Source organism: Schistocerca gregaria, chromosome 2 (assembly GCF_023897955.1).
Source record: "Schistocerca gregaria isolate iqSchGreg1 chromosome 2, iqSchGreg1.2, whole genome shotgun sequence".
NCBI classification, from domain to species: Eukaryota; Metazoa; Arthropoda; class Insecta; order Orthoptera; family Acrididae; genus Schistocerca; species Schistocerca gregaria.
Genome location: NC_064921.1, coordinates 386,824,478 through 386,844,753, shown reverse-complemented (window position 1 = coordinate 386,844,753; position 20,276 = coordinate 386,824,478). Strand labels below are relative to the sequence as shown.

Below are 20,276 nucleotides of genomic sequence, written 5' to 3'. Positions count from 1 at the left end.
TTGGGATTCGAATTAAGCAGCTGCCTAAAGAAGCTAAAAAAGCTTTTCGCGTGCTAGACTTCTTTTTAATGTCAACAGACGTGTGTCTTTGCTAACTGAATAAATTTTTCGTTGCATTATGCTGATACTTCTGAGCAGTTTAATATACGTGCTGTGTTACGATTTTTTTTAAAAAAAGCTGTCTCTTTTTAGAAATGTAGCGACAGATTAAAAAAAATATGTGGCGTCACACTGAGGAATCCAGTGTAGGGCCTAGGCACCGGGGCACTGGGCAGCCTTCGGTTATCAGAATGACGCCCTCTTATCGTTAAGCATGTATTTTTCGTCGAATTGTGGATCATAAATAGTTTGGTGAAGTGATTTTCATTTTAAGACTGTAAACTTGAGAAGAAGAAGTAAGAGCTCGTGCGAGAAAACGCAAATTGCGCAAGAGAGAAGGTACAGTATAACTATAAGGAGGTGGTGGGAGGGTGTGCGGTCCTAGAGCAATTGACTGTATTGTGCTAGCGGTTTCCGCCAAATGAAAAAGGTTAGAAATCTGATATTCCTTCCTGACAGGTTTCTTCAAACTGCTCTTTAGCTTCACGTGAATTCACTAGACTGTAATTTTTGCGTGGATATTTATCATCAGATATGCATTTTTTGTAAGAAGTTCATGCTGCGAAACTTTAATGAAATAAGGAATCTATTTTAAAGGTAATGAAGGGCTAGGTTACCCTTAAGAACGACTTTTTTTCTGCCTTACTGTGAAAGTTATTGTTCGTGATATTCGAAATGTTATCTGTTACAGTTGTTCATAAGACTGGAACGTACACCCAAAGACAGCACAACGAAACCCAACATTTTCATAAACGAAGCCATTTTTGTTGCGCCAGATTGTATTTGTTACTTGTAGCAATTATTTATTTCGTGGCCAATGGTTCATATGAAGAGAGAACCTTACGTTGGAGAAAAGATGGCATGTGAGAAATTCAATATTTATCCAAGCATAAAAGATGCTGGTTGACATTTTCTAATGTTTATTTGACGTGGGAATTTCAGAAATGCTACATCGATTCAGTTGGCGTTTCACTGAAAATATGAGTAGGATTAGAGTCATGCTGAAAAAGAGTTGAAATCGCTGTTAAAAATGTTTGGCTCTGTTTGAAATTTTCTGAATTGACTCAGCTGTAACACTACCCTCTTTTTACATATGATATCTTCTCGTTGACAGGAAGAAAGCTTGTCACGGTTATCACACGGGATAGCGAAAAGAACACCACACTATATCAATCACCTATATCGTTAGCAAAGTTCTCTAACGTACTGTGAGTTCAAACGCAGCCAATGCTTTCAAACATGGCGTATTAAGCCATGGTTAGAAGTTAGTAGAAGGTTTCAGTGTTTCTAGATCGTCAATGATCTTGCAGGCTCTTAATACAGCGTAACCTACTTCTTGTCTGGCAGACCTTTGCAACTACGATGGCTCACGCAACGTGGTCACACGCCATCATGCCTGTAATGTTTTTATCTTCCGGGATATTGAAAGAACTCTGATTTTAATACGGAACAAGGTAGTCTTTTCAACGACTATCGATTGATCTCGAAAAGTGTACAGTTATATTTCGCTGGTGAATTGTCAGAGCGAACATTTTCAGAGAGACAGCTGTAAATCTTCGTCACCGTGGACATCAAGTCATTCATCTGCCGGAGCCGCGCTGCACGCTGTTGACACGTCAGTGGATGTAAAATAGCGCGGTTCCGCCTTCCTTGTCCTCACATTCAGCACATTTCCCGTCGAGTTATACTTGTAACTGCATGTGTTCGTAGCCGAAATTCTGCTCTGCTTCGCTTTTAAAGGGCTCTCTAAAGTTCTTAAAAAATCTACGTCGTTTCATTTTTTAAATCTGTGATTTTATCACTATAGTAGTACATTAAAAATATAACCATTTCTGTGCTGTCTGTCGTTAAAGAACTTCATTCCGTATCTCGAACTGTTCGTAATACAACACACTGTCTATCGTCATAATGCGTCATTGTTCTTATTATTTGTAATCTAATTTTGATCAAAAAATTTAAAAAAGGCTTTGTGTGAGTACTTCTAAAATGGCATGTCTCGTAACATGAGCGTTACTGACATATTACGTAATATTTCTGAGGGCAATTTATCGCTTTAGCTTTCTAATTAGTCTTCTACTTGTTATCGGGCTTTTATATTGGGCGTCCACAAAGCCGTAATGGTAAATTAAACTAAGATAAGGCTAAATATAGTTTCAGTAAAACAGTCATTACGATTCAGAGCATATCAACGGATGTAGTTTCGCAGTTTTTATTGGTCTAAAAAAGTTAAATTTACTTTCCTTACTTCCGCTTTCTCCACGTAATTTTACCGCGAGTGTGTAAACCTTGTAACCGGGGTTACACTGGACAGGTCAGAGATTAATCGGTTCCGTACTCAGAATAAGCAGTAACACTTGAGTTGTAAGAGTGGGAAAGTTACTTTCCTGGATCTCTGCTCTACAGGGAGGCCGTTCCCGCACATTCAGCGTTTCCTCTACGGCCGGTTTTTTATGAAAGCCCCGGTACGCATCTCATGACTCGCCGTTCGTGTTGTCTTGTTCCTCGGCAGAAAACTGAAGAATTCGAAACGTATGGGCGTGAACGACACACGAACCGGTCTGTCCGACCCACGCTGTCTCCTGTATCCTCGCAGTCGCGGACGAACTGTCTGTATGTATCGACCGCCGACTTGTGCGGATCTGTGCACTGCTTCCCAAGCAAACTCTATCCATAACCGTCGAACTTACGTTTAACTGTGAAGAACAAACCAAACCGAAAATTCTTTCTAACATCTCAAACGTCAAAGGTGCTGATTCAGCCAAGCAAAGAGGAACCACCGGTGCACGAATTGGAAATCAAACACCGTAATCGTAGTCCAGATTGATGCTGTTGCTGCGTGTTGCATATGTAGTGACTAGCGTTGAGAAATGATTAACATTGTAGCACTAGCGTTTTGCATTGTGAAGTAACTGCTCTGCACGTGCTTATGAACAGACAAGCACTGAACAACACAGTTAAAACAATGTTTGCCCCATATTCGCGATGATGAAGGCCGTAATCCCTATGTGGCCACCTTGATTTAGGTTTACTGTGGTTTCAATAAATTATTTCAGGCAAATACCGGCACCGTTCTTACTTTACAGCCGCGGCCGTTTCCTGCCCATTCTTGTTCAAGTTGACCTGTAAGCATGTAAACGCATATATATATATATATATATATATATATATATATATATATATATATATATATATATATATATATATATATATATATTCAATCTGTAACACTATAATGTGCCCGTAACCGATGTAAAACTGATGCAATGATGAATAAACTCCCCTACTACAGGGTCGTCTTCGGCCACTAAAGGAGTGATAGATTGTTTCATGTTCCCCCTCCCCTCCCGGGTTCCTGCTCGGGTTTGTAGAGATTCCGCCTGGCGCGACGTGTGCAAGACTACACTCCAAGTGAAAAATGTCAGCGAAGCGCCTCAAGTGCTGGACGTGCCGTTAGACGGCGACTAAGAGCCGTTTACTGGCCTTCTTAAGGATTCAGCTGTCTGAGCTTCGCGTCTGCACCACGTCTGTTGTGGAGCAGCTAAGCGCGGACGAGGAAAACAGTACCTGTCTGGCGGAACTGAGAACGACGACGTGCGAAAAGAAAAAGTCTGCTGAATATAATGTGTGACAAACAAGATCATTTGCGGACCGTAAACCACTCTAAATACTCTGTAAGGAGACGGCGCCTTAAAGAGAAGCGCACGAATTGCGGTGAAATTTTTGCAACAAGCATAAAAACTTGATAATTAGGTAACATAAGTCCTCACAGTTACTAAATTTCCCATAAGTTCCGCACTTACCCGTTATCGAGTCGCCTCTTTTAGATTTTTTTTTATTTTGCAGGTTACAATTAAATTGGACTATACTGAATAGCCAGAGGCGCCCTCCTGGTTGCCATTCATCATGGCAACGGTAGGAACTGTTCAGATCCTCTCCAGAGTTTTCACTATATATTGTTGGTTGTATAAAACAAGGAAGATCTTAAGATGGCACTAAGTCCTCCTACTCTGTGTTATTAGGGAGCTTTCTCCCGATTAATGTACATGCCGTTGTAAATTAATTGCTCTTAATTTTCATCCATTTGGAGAGCTCATAAATTTTTGAGAGGGCTGCCACGAATGTTTACGCTACGTCTGACTTTGGAACGCACGTAAGGACGCAGTTGCTTGCTATACCGTTACGCTGCAACTTCGGCGAATATCGAAAGCGTGGGAAGGACATGCCATTACGAGCGTTTGCACGCGTCGCGACCACATCTTCATAAGGTGCCAATCGTTCTTGATATCACTTCCTCGTAACTTCTTTTTAGGGTTCCGTTCCTCAACCAGGAAAAATGGAACCCTTACAGGTTCACTTTGTTGTCCGTGTCTGTGTCTGTCCGTCCAATTGTTAAAAACCCTATTTGCCAGGAAGGGGTAGACATACGAAGTTGAAATTTGTAGAACATATTAACGTTTACAGTCTCTCGGCGGTGCAAAAAAAATGGAAGCGTCTAAGTCTGGGCATTCAGAAGATACAGCCATTTATGTCTCATATTTTGATACTAGAAAACTCACTTATCAAAACCTACGGGATACTTCCCGTTGACATAGAATCATGAAATTTGACAAGAATCAAGATTTCAAGGTGTGAGTAAAGGGGAAAAAAAAGAAAATTCTTAATTTGTAATTATGTCGCACGAAAAAATATTTCTTTTTTAGTTTGTTACCCGACGTCGTACTAAAAATTAATACATTCACGGAAGTCTTGGAATCCCTGGAACCCGTACTTCACATGTGCCGCTGACAAAAATCGTCGAGATTCTCGTTCCCTGGATAGATGAACTGTCTGTATACTTAACTATATTCGTACGGAACCCTCAGTGAGCGTGTCCTATTCGCACTTGCGCTCTCTCCCTCTCTCTCTCTCTCTCTCTCTCTCTCTCTCTCTCTTTTCTTTTCTTTTCTTTCAATAAATCTAACAAGGTCATGTATTTTGTCATTACATTCGCTGTAACCAACCTTACGATCTAACTCACTGCTTTCCGGGCGGGAAGGCGTGCCGGTCCCCAGCACGAATTCACCCGGCGGATTAATGTCGAAGTTCCGGTTGACCATCTGCCTCGGCGAGTGCGGGCTGGTTCCCCTTATTCTGCCTTAGTTAACACTATGTAGGCGATTGCTGCGCAAACATTTTCTCCACGTACGCGTACACCGTCATTACTCTGCCACCACTCAAATATTGGGGTTACACTCGTCTGGCGTTCCCGGGGGGTGGGGCGTCCACTGCGGACCGAATCGCACAATAACCCTGGGTTCTGTGTGGGGGCGGTGGACTGCTGTAGCCTCTTGTGAGGTTGTGAACCACTGACGGCTACGACGGGAACGAAGCCTCTCCGTCGTTTCTAGGTCCCCAGTTCAATACAGTACATACAACCTTAAGATGCAAAGACATGAAGCTGTCGATAATTACAGTACTCCAAGGAATTGTAGCCCAGGGCGTTATCATATAGGAAAGCTAAATTTGGAATCAAGCTAAAAAGCTGATTTTCATTCCCTTTATCCCAGTGCTTCATCGCAAACATTCATCCGTTGATTACCTATTTCAGTTTTGGGATCAAATACTAGGATTAAGGCGAATTAAAATCAACATTCCCTTGATCTCTGTTTCTCCTCGTTGCTTCGATGTTGTAACTGAAAAAAAAAAATTAAAAATTTTTTCTTGCCAACTCTTCTACTACATAGAAATGATTTATGTAAATAATTTAGTTATTGTTGTAAATATTGTGTGTTGTCACGTATATTCATGTGATTTTGTACACAGGAGGTCCTAAATGGATCCATTCTTCTGTGATGCGTTGTACAAGTGCTCGGGAGAACATGTGTATGCTGGTGCAAGAGAGTGAGGTGGCGTGGTGGTGTTGCAGGGCAGGGGGCGTGTCGCCGGGGCTGAGCAACGGCCCCTCGCTCCGGCGCGCGCAGCTCGGCCGACCCGGCAGCGGAGGCGGCGGCGGGGGCGGTGGGGGCGACTGCCCGCCGCACACCGTCACCATCATCGTCACCAAGGACGACAACAACAGCTACGGCATGAAGATCTCCGGCGACAAGCCCGTCTACGTCCAGTCCGTCAACGAAGGTCAGTGCCCGCGGCGGCGCCGGCTCACAACACACACTAGGCGAGCGCTACTAGGGCCGCAGCCTGACAGACAGACAGGCGTAACATCTCATCATCTTTACCACTGGAAATTGGATATGAACGTTCCGTGGGGTAGCTTTTCGCGCTGCTGTAGCATAAGGATGTACCACTTACGAGTCGCAACCAATGCGCGATAGGCACCTCACCTTTTCGTCATTGTGGAATGTAAGAAACTATAAGAAATACGCGCGAGCCTATTGTGACTTGTGATCAGAAGTCTCCCAGAGTAGCGCTTGGAGGAAGTAAGATTTTTTCCGAGCCGCAGGTAGTCAGCAGTTGTGGCACAGCACATCACTACACTCCCACTGAGCATCCCGCGTTGCAGTTTTCAGTGGAGTCACCACAGGCAGAACATATTCGTGCAACGTTCTGATAACGCTGTGAATGCGGTGTAAGTTAATTATAATTTCATGGGACTTGAGGTCTCGGGCAGAATACTTCAGGCCACAGGCAGAATCCACGTACTGTTTGGTGTTGTGCGGCGCAAATTACGCGGCTCCACGGATTTAATAGGGAACGTTTATTGGGGGAATTAATTCTGTGTACTAGTACATACGTAAAATCAGGTCCGCTTTGGCTCACGGACAAGGTAAAACTTTTCACTACTCCAAACTTATGCTGTAAACTGCTCTCAGAAATATTTCGAGACCCGACCATCGGACTGTGATAGGTAAACCAGTAACAAGCCATGCACCGCCTCCAACTGGCTCCTAACAACTCCCGCCGATTATCACAACGACAAAACATGAAAGCAGTTGTAAGTCAACAAGGACAGATTCATAAAAAAACTTGACTGACAGCGAGAAGGAATATAATTTACTGGCTTCAGGACAAACCTTGCCAAGCTTGTCTCGTTAACTTAACGCCACATTGCAGCTAGCTACTTGGATCCGCAACCTCACTCAGATGTCTGCCGATAATGTGTCTTCACACTCGCTAAACGACAACACACGCCTAGAAAACCAAAATGACTCAACTTGAAAACCACGCCCGCACATGGGACCGCACTTTCCGATTCTGTCAATTTTCTGCTCTGCAAGAAATAACTCGACTGATCACGAAGGATCGTCTACTGTTCAGTTCAGAAACATGCTTGAGAACAGTGCTTCCGCTCCAGATGGCAAACGACACTACCTACACGGCTGTCGGCCAGATCCATTTCCCAAGCTTCCAGAACGTTTCACGAAGCACTAGGACTTTCACATTTGGGCCTTCCAGTCATATTCAGGAGCAGAATGTGGACATTTTTATTTGCCATTTCCTTCTCCCGCTTGCAGCACTTCTGATGAGGGGCTCCTTCCCGCCTGAAGTTTCACAAGTTTCTCTGCAGCGGGTATCGGAAAACTCCGTCCGTCACGGGAAAATTACTCGCAGTGAGATCAGCCAGGTCGCCACCGACCACCACTCATTTAGGATGATTCCATCATCTTAAGGCCGGACGAAATCTCAGTTTCCCTTGCAACCAGAAACTGTCCCTTGCCTTCAAAATAGCGAAGACGACTAGCACAGAGTCGCAGCCAGAAAATTGCGTGTTGCAAGCTTATAATATTTTAGTATATTGTGAAGCTGTTCCACTGTATATCGATATCGTTTTCTGCATAATAAATAAAAAAAGATTCAGCACTGAAGAAGTAGACTTGCGTGGGCATGTAAGGGGGAGCGATAGTTATGGATAAAGTAAACGGCAGTATACGAGGATATAGTTTCCCTACGAAAAAAATTTACAAAACGCTTGTGCGACCTGTGTCAGAGTGCTGCTCAAGTACGTGGAATACATATTGGCACTTCTTACAGAGGAGGGCTCAATGGTTACAATCGCATTTATCTCGTGGGACGGCCGGCCGCGGTGGCCGTGCGGTTCTGGCGCTGCAGTCCGGAACCGCGGGACTGCTACGGTCGCAGGTTCGAATCCTGCCTCGCGCATGGGTGTGTGTAATGTCCTTAGGTTAGTTAGGTTTAAGTAGTTCTAAGTTCTAGGGGAAGTATGACCTAAGATATTGAGTCCCATAGTGCTCAGAGCCATTTGAACCATCTCGTGGGACAGCCACCCGCGGGAAGCTGCCAATAACTCCGGAAAATCCCAAGAACAAGACAATAAAACAGCTCTGACAAACACAAACAGTCCATCTTCCCACATTCTATCCTTGAATGTAATGCTAAGTAAACAGTGTATACGGCGTCTCCGCAGCTGCAGTCACTAATGCACGCTTCTGCGGCGACGTTCGAGTTAATGATTAGCCGGTTTTAGTCACGGCCGTGAAAAATTTTTACTTCCAGTACTTGATCGGCAATGTCACTCATTAAATTCCTAACGTCTCCGAAAGTCTTATGAGTGAGGGCATGTGACGTAGTTGATGGTGATCCGTCCGTCGTATCGGGACATAAGTTTTTCGGCCCCTTCCGTGTCATTCGAGAGGAGTAGGCTATGTGACGGCACCGCGTTTATCCTCTCCTTTCGCTTCATCAATAACAACACAAACCCAAGACTACACTGTACAAACATTTAGCACAGTCATCCACGCTACGCACATATACGTGACACCTCACACCAAGCCGGAGGAAGGTAATAGGAAACGATCTACAGTAGGACCTCGCACAGGACGGCGATGCAGTATTCCTGCATCTGCTCCCCAATACTCATTTCCTTGAGTGTGGGACTCTTATGTTACGAAATCATCAATGAAGTTTGACACGTTGTTCATCGAGATTTGCTGGCTGATTAGCATAAAGATTCTATGGCCTCTGTGTCGATTTACGATACTTCAGTAGGTTTGATATCTTTTTTTGTGTTTTGAGTCGCTACAGTTACATACCGGTACCCTGTTTTATAAATGTGGGAATGGTCCTTGATTTTATTATGTTCCTACTGCGTAAAATTCTTTCTTGCAGTGATTTAGAAGAGCCATATTATATGTATTATTGCCGTTTCCCGGATATTCATTTTGTCAACTTTCTGTTAAAACGGAAACAAGAAATGAACTGTGTTTGTAGAACAATATCGAAAAAATTTCATTTCCATGTATACGAGAAAAAAGTCCTTCGAAAACCCGTTTGAAATTACGAAACAAGTGTACAAAGAAATATGCATAAAGTACATATATATAAGTACAGCTGCTCCGCGTGTCTGCAACGCGCTTTTGTAAACGTCTGTATGGTAACACTTCTTCATAAGTCTATAGACGGCTATCGTTTTCGGCTACAATCGATAGCGTTTCGCAATTTAAAGCTGTCAAAAGCGCTGGCGGGTGTCAGGGATTTCCTTCAGTTGACTCGACTTCAGAAGTGTTGTTGTACTAAAGAATAAATGTATTAAAACTTGATGTACGATGCACCATTTTTCAGGCATAGCAGTGTTTATGACGTCACATATCCTGAGCTTTGTTTGGTTGTATGATGTAATTTTGTAGGTGTATTTGTCGGCATATATGGATATTGTTTGCGAAATGTATTGTGAATAGAGTTGAGTAGCAGAGAAGTGATAAATCTAAACGTCGTTAATTATGCGGCTTTTTCACGCATTGCACTGTTTATGACGCCGTATCCCCAGAACTATCACAGGTAGTTGGTTCTTACTCCCACAGCGATCGTGTGTTGGTGGAAATCGGTCCAATGGTTTAACAGGAGATGTGGAACACACACACACATTTTTGTAATATGTATGGGTTCGTGAAGAGTCAGTGTCGTCTCTGTAATGTAGCCTTTCTTACTTAAAGGGTTGTCATTTCTTAATGAGCTATGGAATGAGTTCAGTAGTTAGTTATATCATCGAGTGAGATCACTCTTATTTGGACGTTAATTGTTCAGACACCGTATTTCTAAAATTTTAGTTGAACTTTTAGGACTGCAGCTGCATACTGTGGTGTGGTGGTATTTCCGGACTGTGCTGTGGTTGTTGATGTGGCGCATGCCTGCTGGCACCTGCGGATATGCAGCGCGGAGTGTGTAACGGGCCCTGGGAACCGGCCAGTGAATCCGTAATGTGCTCGGGTGGACGCACCCGCGTGGGAGTGGCGCGATGCCGGCCGCATCCCAACTGACCGCTCGCTGCCCCGCGCGACGGGGCGGGCCAGTTTTTGGCAGGCCGCGCCATTTAAACTGTGGCCGTCGCCATCATTTTCTTGTCTCTGACACTGCGACCAGTTGGATTTCTTCGCTACGTCTTGACAGTACAGTGAACCCTCGTTTGGCCGCACTAGGTGGGACCGTAAGTCGTACGGATAATCTGGTGCGTCAGGAAAAAAAACGCACGAAACTGGTTAAAAGCTTTGAACCTACACCTTATATTTATTGTTACAGAAAGCCACAATAGACCAGATCTTGAAAAAAAAATAATAAAAGACGTGAGCCTTGGATGTGTCAAAGTTGAGTAACTATAGGATCATAATAAGATGACTTACACGAAATTTCCACTAGTTGTGATGAATGGAAGCTGGCTGTAACTGTAGAAAAATACAAGTTCATTCAGATTATTTTCTGATACAGCTTTAATAGTGACCATCTTCACACAGTCACGTCTTTTAAATACCTGGGCGTAACGTTGCAAAGCGATATGACATGGAACGAGCATGGAAGGATTGAGGTAGTGAAGGCTAATGGTCGACTTCGGTTTAGCGGGAGAATTTTAGGAAGGCGTGTTTCATCTGTAAAGGAGACCGCATATGGGACGCTAGTACGCCTTATTCTTGAGTACTGCACACGAGTGTCTGGATCTGCACCCGGTCGGATTAAACGAAGACATTGGAGCAATTCATATTTGTTTGAGATAGGTTCGAACAACGCCTAAGTTTTATGGAGATGCTTCGGAAACTGCAATGAGAATCCCTGAAGGGAGGCGACGGTTTTTTCCAGGAATACTATTGAGAATATTTAGAGAAACGGTGGCAGTTTCCCCTTGCTTTCAGCCGTTCGCAGTAGCAGCACAGGAAGGTCGTTTCGGTTGATGTTACAAGGTCAGGTCAGTCAATCATCCAGACTGTTGCCCCTGCAACTACTGAAAAGGCTGCTGCCCCTTTTCAGGAACCATACGTTTGTCTGGCCTCTCAACAGATACCCCTTTGTTGTAGGTACAAGCAAGGCAATACTGACCCTACGACTTCTCTTAGAAGGTAGGTGAAGGAAAGGCAAACCTATGTTTATAGCATTTGTAGACTTACAGCAAGCTTTTGACAATGCTGACTGGAACACGATATGGCTATCTGCATCGCTGAGACACGGAAGCCTCTCCGCCAACGGCAAGGTCCATAGTTCGTGGGAGGTATAAGTTAACGAAATGTGGACGAGACGTGAAGGTCGCTAAGGTTTCAGTTACTTAGGATACACGGCACAAGCACACCTCTAGGCGGCCGTAACAAACAACAGTAAGACACCCCTACTATCCCCTCCCTCCTCTCCCCCTCCCAACAGAAGTCTGATGTGCAAAGTAGTGGGTAACAGAACCTAGATCAACGGCGCCGCAGCCTTTGTCACTGTTACATCTGCTATAAGAACATGCCGATGTCATCGTAGGCGTCTTTCTTCCATTTTGTGTACTATTGGTGCTACTCAGTATAACTTACGGAAGACAACAATTGTCACGTGATCGTGCAGCGTTACTCCGGATGCCCAACTGAGCATCTTTTCTTCCTTGAGAGCAAGTTGTTGTTCCACTTTTTTTTTTTTTTAAGGCTAGCACGCATCAGAAGCACAATGAAATATAGCAGCATTTTGTACAACTAACTACATAATGTAACCTTATCAAAGATGAGCAAAATCTGTGAACCCCTGGGTGTATGTTTCACTTGTAAGCCGAAATATTTTCGCAAGTATACAGGTGGTGCAAAATGATTTTCTGAGCAGTTTATATAGCCTCCAGCGCAGAGCGTACGGTGGCTTGCGAAATAAAAATGTACATTTAAATACAGTGATGTATAAATGTATATTGATGTATAAATGTTGTATATTACATTGCTGTCGGTAGTGGACGTAATACGAAACAAAAACTGGTTTTGTTCTGTCAGGTACAGTCATAGGAAACAAAAATAAAGAAACTTGATAAACATAAGCAAAAACAAAACCTTGTAATATATTCAACTGCAAACGTTGCAGTTTCTTCTCACTATCATCTTGCGTAAAACATTATTTCTATACTAACTGGTCCTCTTCGTACTTGGAGACAGTTTGGTATACGGTTGGGCGTACTTCTCATCAAATTGTCCGTTTCGTCCCCAGCGATGTGTATGATGCCCTGTAAGATCTTTGGTGGGACAGGACAGGACAGGCTGTTTTATCCGACTGGTTCTGTGCTCCGCTAACGAAGTGTTCACTAGACGGTGACGATGGGGGCGTGCATTTTCATCAGCGTGAGTCTCACCCCGATATGCTCACCAAAAGGAGCAACAGTACGTGCAAAGATACCGTTTCGATACTTGCCAGTCGTCCTCTCATATACTGACACAAGGGGTGCCCTGCGACCTACGTGATTCTACCATAAAACATGACTGAACCGCTTTGATGAGGGTGGCGGCGTACGATAATTTAGGAATGTAAACGTTGTCCTCGTTGCCTCCACACGCAAATATAAATATTGTCAGGGTGGAGACTGATGTGAGTCTCATCAGAGAAGAACTTTGTCTCTCACTTCGTCCACAAATAGTAGTGTTGTACTCATGAGACACGAACCCGACTCGTTACCCGATTTAGAGGAGGAGCGTCGAGACGTCTTCTGGCACGCAATCCCTGCCCACGGAACCTATTTCGTGTCGTTTCTGTCGACACCTGCACTCCTGTAGCCGTTTCGAGCTGCCGCCGTAGACTGTCTGGTTTCTGCTTGCTGTTATACGCAGGTACCGGTCCTGAAGTTTTTCTTCCGCTGTCATTTCTGTGAGGAACCTCAATTGACCCTGTCGCCAGAAGCTTATTTCAGATTTTACACACACCACTTTTACTCACAGCGACATTTCCTGCTATATTCACCAGTCTCATTCCCTGCACGTTATTGTTTTCCGAACCATACTGAAGCAACACAACTCCTGTAATGACACACAGCACCACTACTGCAATGTTTACAGATGACACTGTTGCCACAGACTGTGCAAGTACTCAACCCTCACCGTATAAAACTGATTGCTTCCACTAGATTGACACTACAGATAAACCAATGTATTGACGTTACAACGTATTTCTGGGTGAGAACGTTCAATATTAAAGTTTCGGCAGTATGCAACATATATTTTTGACCGTTGTAGTTTGGGTGCTTTTGAACCATTGTACAGCTTCGGAGGCGACGTGTGTGTAGTTGAGCGCTTGACGTAATAAACTTCCGCCGAGCAATTTAAATTGGGCGTAGGCCAGAACTAGTGAGACAGCAGCGGCAGTGCAGCGCATGGTGTCGGTGGCGGCGGCGTGGCGCTTTGACGCGTGAGGTCATTGGGGCCGGCTGGCTGGTAGGCTGGCGCTGCGCCGCGCCTTGCCGCGATACGCCGGCTCTTCTCGCCTCGCCTCGTCTCGGGTTGCGGAACGTGCCGCGTCTCCTCTCTCTCTCTCTCTCTCTCTCTCTCTCTCTCTCTCTCTCTCTCTCTCTCTCTCTCGTTTTGCAGCACAGCCAAGTCAAATACTGCGTTCGCACTGTGCAATTGCATGTTGTTCACTTGCGGCGTAGCGCATGGTCTGATAATTGCGATACATTTCTATTGAAAAATTTAACATTTGTGCTGCGCTTTCGTGGTTGTTAAGCTTCATTATTCCAAGCATCGCCTAAGGAATTTCAGCAATGTACAGCGCACAATTGATCGTTGACAGCCGTCTCAATTGGTCAGTCTGAAGCAGAGCTTCATGCTGTTTTTAAGCATTTTCATTTGAAAGGTTGAACTGTCACGCAAATCAAAACAAAATTGGACTCTGCACCAACATTGAAGACAATTTACGTTCGTATTAATGTGTTTAAATGTGGTCCAGACAAGCACAGGAGATGAAGAGCACTCAGGCCGTCCAATTGAGGGGGGTGCAAAGGTAACATTGACTAAATCCCCGATGTGATAATGAAGTCCGTCACATGAAAATTCGTGAGATTGCAGAAACTGTAGTCATCTTAGACTGAGCGAGTGCATAATATCCTGCACAGAGAACTGGCTATGAACCTGTGGGAGAGGTGAGTGCCGCGATTACTGAGTCGACCATAAGTCCATCCGAAACAATATTGCTATACGATGTGTGGCGACGTTTTATCGCAATCCGCAAGACTTTTTGGACGATTTGTGACTTGATGAAACCTAATTCCATCATTACACACCAGACTGGAAGCGGCAGTCATAACAGTGGACAAATGCTGCTGGGAAGGCACCAGAGAAGGTAAAGGCTATTTCGTCTCCTTGCAAAGTGATGGTCACTGTTTTTTGAGGTTTCCAAGGAGTAATCATCATACATTACTTGGAGAAAGACAGAAACATAACAGTACCCTCTTACATTTCATTGTTGGATTGTTTGAAACTTGAGTTGGCTGGAAGAAGACCAAGATCGGCACGCCAAAGAGTGTTCTTTCGCCAGGATAATTCACCATTCCACACATCAGCTATGGTAATGGCGACATTGCGCCAACTGCGATTTGAACTGGTGCTTCATCCACCCTCTTCACCAAACTTAGCCCCAAAGGACTTCTGCCTGTTCCTTAACATGAAACTTTGGCTTGCTGGGAAGAAAGTATGATCAAATGAGGAAGTGATGATTGCAGTCAACGAGTATTTTGCGCAATTTGACAGAACCTGTGTATCCGATTGGACGGAAAAGCTGGAGGATCGCTGGACCAAGCGTGTATTCCCGATAGAAGACTATGTCGAGAAGTTAGATGAACTGCCTAGGAAACAAACTTTTTTTTCCTTGCTTTTTTCCAGATCTATCAGAGCACCCTCGTAAGTGCACTGCACATGTGATCCTCTGTATATTCGCGCACATACAGGTACACCAGGCTTTCATGGTGACGTCGGTTCCGACTAAGGTCTCCTTCAGGTTTCCCTTGTTTGTAAGGCAAATGTCGCAGCTGGAAACCCCCTCCGAAATTCCCACAGAAGTTCTTGCATGAACAGCACTTTCCTCCTATAGTTTGATTTATATTACTTTACATATGACGCCTAATCTACAAAACTGCGACATGATCGCGACAAGTACTCGCTGCAAAAGCTCCCACAGCGTACCGCTGATCCTGGCCGTAGGAACATATCATATCTGTGGCTTTGTTCTAAAAGGGCCAATGTCAAGAATCTTAGTTTTAAGTTATAAACTTTGAATATTTTCTGTCATTTTCTGACCATTGTTAACAGTATATTTGGGTCTATTTGTTACTATCGTTATAGTAAATCGTCTTAACTAAAGCTTATTTTTAAGAAATAAATTTCTAGAGTTATCAGCTTCAAAATTAAAGGACTTAAGAGGACATTGGCCCTTTTTAAAATCATGAACTCTCTTAAATTATTTGACATTGGCCCTTTTGACATCATGGTCAGGCCTACTGAATAACCAGAAACAGGTAATTTTAAGATAAATATTTCCTTGTACTCACTAATTAAATCACTTTATTCATTCCTCTAGAATTTAATAAATGATAGCAACTGTTACATGTTTCAAAAATCATATTTTATCAGCGTAAATCATGAAAACACTGTTTGGTCTCATAATAAGTGAGGAAACTATCGACAATTCTTAATATCATACAAATACTTTGCATACACTATGGTTGATAGCGTAAAAGGGGAGAGAAAAAATATGTCACTCGTTTCCGTCATCATCACCACCATCACCATCCTCATCCACCCCTTCATAAGATTTCTGTTTGTCTCTTTCATCTGACAGTGTATTGTCTCTCAGGTGATTGATGAACTGCATGCAGAATGGACGGCTGCTTACATTGATGTTCAGAAGGAGATCCCTTAAGTTCTTTAATTTCTTTTCTGAAATGGCTATGATGGCATCAGTTATATGTGCAAGTTTTGGCACAGACAAGCATCGAGTTTTCCTTCTGTTCAGATCTATCATCTTGAATTGTTCTTCTGAGGAGTAACTGTTTTGTAGAAGACAGTTCCTAGCATACTTGAGTGTTACTTCATCCATTTTATCTTGTTCCGAACAATAGGATTCCCTTCTGTATTAATTGTCTTGTGCAAGTCTTTAAAGTAGTAGAAGTCCTTTTGTTTCACTTCTATTGCAGTTATGGGTGGCTTTCGGGGAACCTCGCGTATTAATGTGACCCAGTCTCTTGGCAGTTCTACTTCAGCAGTTGTTCTTTTCTTTGGCTTCTCAATGGCTGCGTAAATTGAATCAGCTTCCAAGTAAGTATGTCTAAATTCAAGAAACTTGTGGTTGATTTCCAAGCTATTTCTTGCCCACCTCTTCCTGCCACTGTTTCATTCCAAATGCAACATACTGGAGAACATTCTTTATGTCTCTTTACCTAGGTGGTCAAGTTGAAGGTCCAAAGTTGTCTTTTGTAAAATGCCATACCACAGCGTAGAAAAGGAGTGCGTAGACATTTCTGCGTATCAAAGGCCAGGGTTACTACATTGAAATTCTGCTCAGCTTTCTTTTTATCACTTACCTTCAAGGCAAAGTGATGACTTTAGCGGTGATATTTCAGGTGTAGTTTGTTCCTCAAGCTCTTCCTTGTCACCTCTGTGAAACATGTTTGTGCCCACCAAGTCTGTCTCGACTCTTCACTAACAATGTGCCGAATGGTAAAGGGAATTGTTAAAGGAACAACTGTTATTATTGTGTTTTCCAGTCAGATTTGAGTCCAATGTCACAGCGCTGTTTCAGTTGTTGAAACCATCTGTCAGCAAAAAAGGCCAATGTCAACATTTGCTCACTGGAAACTTGATAAAACACTTTGGGGCTTACAACTTAAACCCCAGTACCTCTCACCCTATGTGGCTTAGGCACTGGCCATTTCAACATTATGAAGAGCATGTGAAAAAATATGGCGTACACCAATAAAACCAGTTTTGACAAATATTGACATTGGCCCTTTTAGAACCAAGCCACAGATATATGTAGTAACTAAACATACGAAAAATCAGTTTTCAGGTATTATTAGGGCCAGAGACATGCTACTTCTTGTAATATGCGAAATGCCCGCGCCTGGAAAAGTTTCCTATTTCAGAACTGGCAATGACAATGCTTCGCGCAGCGGAAGTGAGAACGCGGAAGAATCCGACAACACTGACCTCCCTCCCGCTGGTTTGATGGCGGCGGCAGCAGACCAGCCAGCCTGCTGGCTGTAAAATATGAACTGCTTCGAATCTGTCTAAATACAGAGTGGTCAGAAACTGTCTGAAAACCTTTTAAGAGTGTTGCACGTTAGATTGTACTGAGAAATAATTGTTAAGAAAAAATCAATTAGCTGAAGTTAGACAATCAGGCCGCTTTGCGTGCAGATTCAAGTGGCCCGCCAAGACGGCGCCGTCAAACACGTTAGTAGTTTGGTTTCCTAAAACCGAACAAGATAGCGATACAAAAACTGGACATGGGACGGTAGTACGGATCGAACCTGAACCAAAGTCTGAGCTGTCTCGTGCCCTATCATCTAGGCTATGTTATGAGAATAACTGACACTACTTGTGTCTAGCAGGCCGCTTGAATTTGCACGCCCAACCTCCTGATTGGCTAGCTTCAGTGCTAATAAACTATGAAACAGTGCAATATATCGAATTTCTATTGTAACAATTACTTCTGAGCACAACCACCACGCCATCACCCTTACAGGCTTGTCAGACGGTTCCTGACCACCCTAGTCCGAGATTAGTCTAGTTTAGTGGTTCCCAACAAGGAAATTACACCCTGAACGGTAAAATGAAATTTTCTGAGGGGTAGTAATGAAACGATTCGATTCTTTTTGAGTCAGGGAACTAAATTATTTTCAAAATATCATTACTATTGTGACAGTTTTGAAACAGTCTTATGTTGTTTATACAGGGGGATTTTTTTCGACCGTGTGCAAACTGTAGGGACTGGTCGACTAGAGGATACGGAACAAAGAAGATCTAATGATCTTACGTCCTGAAATGCATGGTTTCCGTGCTAGGGGCCATTTATTCAATCATACATTCTTCCAGACACTGCGGTGGTCTCCCATGCAGCCACAGTTACAGTGTGTGTTGAAAATGGTTTCCATGTGCCTCATCGCATGCGTGTATGCGCTGTGGCAAGTTCTGTCTCACACTTTCACATCGGCCAGGCTACATTCGAACGGTGTGAAAGGCAGCATGAATACGCTTCTCCAGTGTCTCCACATCTAAAATGGGCTCTGCATTCATGATACATTTGAGATGGCCGTATGACCAGAAATCGCACGGATTGAGGTCCGGTGAACGAGCAGGCCATGCAACTTGACCCCCTCGCACGACCCATCGACCAGGGAAGACACGATTGAGATGCGTCCGGACGTTAACGGCGAAGTGGGCTGGCGCACCATCATGTAGCAGCCACATAACCCTTCGAATCATCAGTGGCACTTCTTCCAGCAGGGGAGGCAAAGTCACCCGCAAGAAACGCCGACAGTTACGGCCTGTTAGGGACGTGGAAAGAAGACTGGTCCCGAATTACGATCTCCAATTAACCCGACCCACACATTCCGGCTGCGCCGATGCTGATGATTCGCTGTCACCTATCGTAAAGTTCTGCATACTATCCCGCAGATGACGGTCATGAAAGCTGAAGGTACCACTCCGAGTAAAGGTGGCCTCATCTGTGAATAGGATGGATGACGCAAGTCCCGGAATAGTAGTTGCCTGGTGAAGAAACCAGTGATAAAACTGCCCCTGATGTGGAAAGCCTGTCACTGGTAAGCCCTGCACACGCTGTAAGAGATAAGGGTAGTAACAGTTGCCATGGGGAATGTTCCACACGGTCGTCCGGCTTACTCTGAGCTGGCAGGCCAACTGCGTGACATTGACACGGCGGTCCCCTTCCATAGTGTTAATCACATGCCGGCCGCGATGGTCTAGCGGTTCTAGGCGGTCATTCCGGAACCGCGCGACTGCTACGGTCGCAGGTTCGAATGCTGCCTCGGGGATGGATGTCTGTGATGTTTTTATGTTAGTTAGGTTTAATTAGTTCTAAGTTCTAGGGGACTGATGACCACAGATCTTAAGTCCCATAGTGCTCAGAGCCATTTGAACCATTTTTTTGTTAATCACATTTTCCTTCGAGTCTGGTGTCCGAACATTTCGGGTACGTCCTTCATGATTTTCTACTTCCTGGAATGACCCTGTCTCACACAAACGGCGAAACACTGTTGCAAACACTGAATGCTGTGATTGTTGTCGGCGGGGATAGGTCTCCTGGTACAACCTTGCTGCTCGCCGCCCGTTACCATTTTGCCTTTCCGTAAGTAAAGACCATTTCGGCAAGCTCTCGATTCGAATACGGAACCGTCGTGTACAACGCTGTATCGCATCCGCTAAAAGGTGTTTCAGCAAGAGAACTGAATCTGACACAATATTACCAATTACTGTGGCAGGATAGGTCGCTAGGACATGAAGTACGAGGAGCAGTATCTTCGTCTAGGAGGAAACCATGCATACTGTAACTGTGGGTGCATGGTACAACGCGTATTAGACCGCAGGCTCTGTAACAAAATACTATAATTGAATAAATGTTCTCTAGCATGGAACCCATTTGATATTTTTATTCCGTATTCTCTCAACAATCAGTCACTAGAGTTTGTGCACGGTGGGAAAAATCACCCTGTATAAGTTATCAATAAATACTTTTTCCTCAATTAATGTGGTGGAGGTTACACTTTCCTTAAAAGTCCACTCACTCATTACACACATACGACGCTGTGCTTTGTCCCGTACAGCACTGATGTTAAAAGTGAGACATATGTGTAACAAATACCAAACATCTCAAGAAAATGTCGTCTCCAAGTTGTAGATACTACCTGCAGTAGTCCAGAAATATATCTTCAGTATTAGCTTCGAAACAAATAAATGAATTAATTGACAGCACGACACAGCAGTAACTACATAAGAGCTACTGCA

At 43.9% G+C, this 20,276-nt stretch overlaps 1 protein-coding gene across 6 annotated transcripts in view; it reads left to right on the top strand.

Moving 5' to 3' along the window:
• LOC126320879 (rho guanine nucleotide exchange factor 12) overlaps nt 1-20,276 on the top strand; it is a 1,029,890-nt gene that overhangs the window by 117,901 nt on the left and 891,713 nt on the right. For all 6 annotated transcript variants that reach the window (XM_049994132.1, XM_049994128.1, XM_049994129.1 and 3 more), the window contains exon 2: nt 6,005-6,213. In XM_049994132.1, coding sequence (XP_049850089.1) covers nt 6,005-6,213 — 209 coding nt within the window. The remainder of the gene's footprint in view (nt 1-6,004; nt 6,214-20,276) is intronic.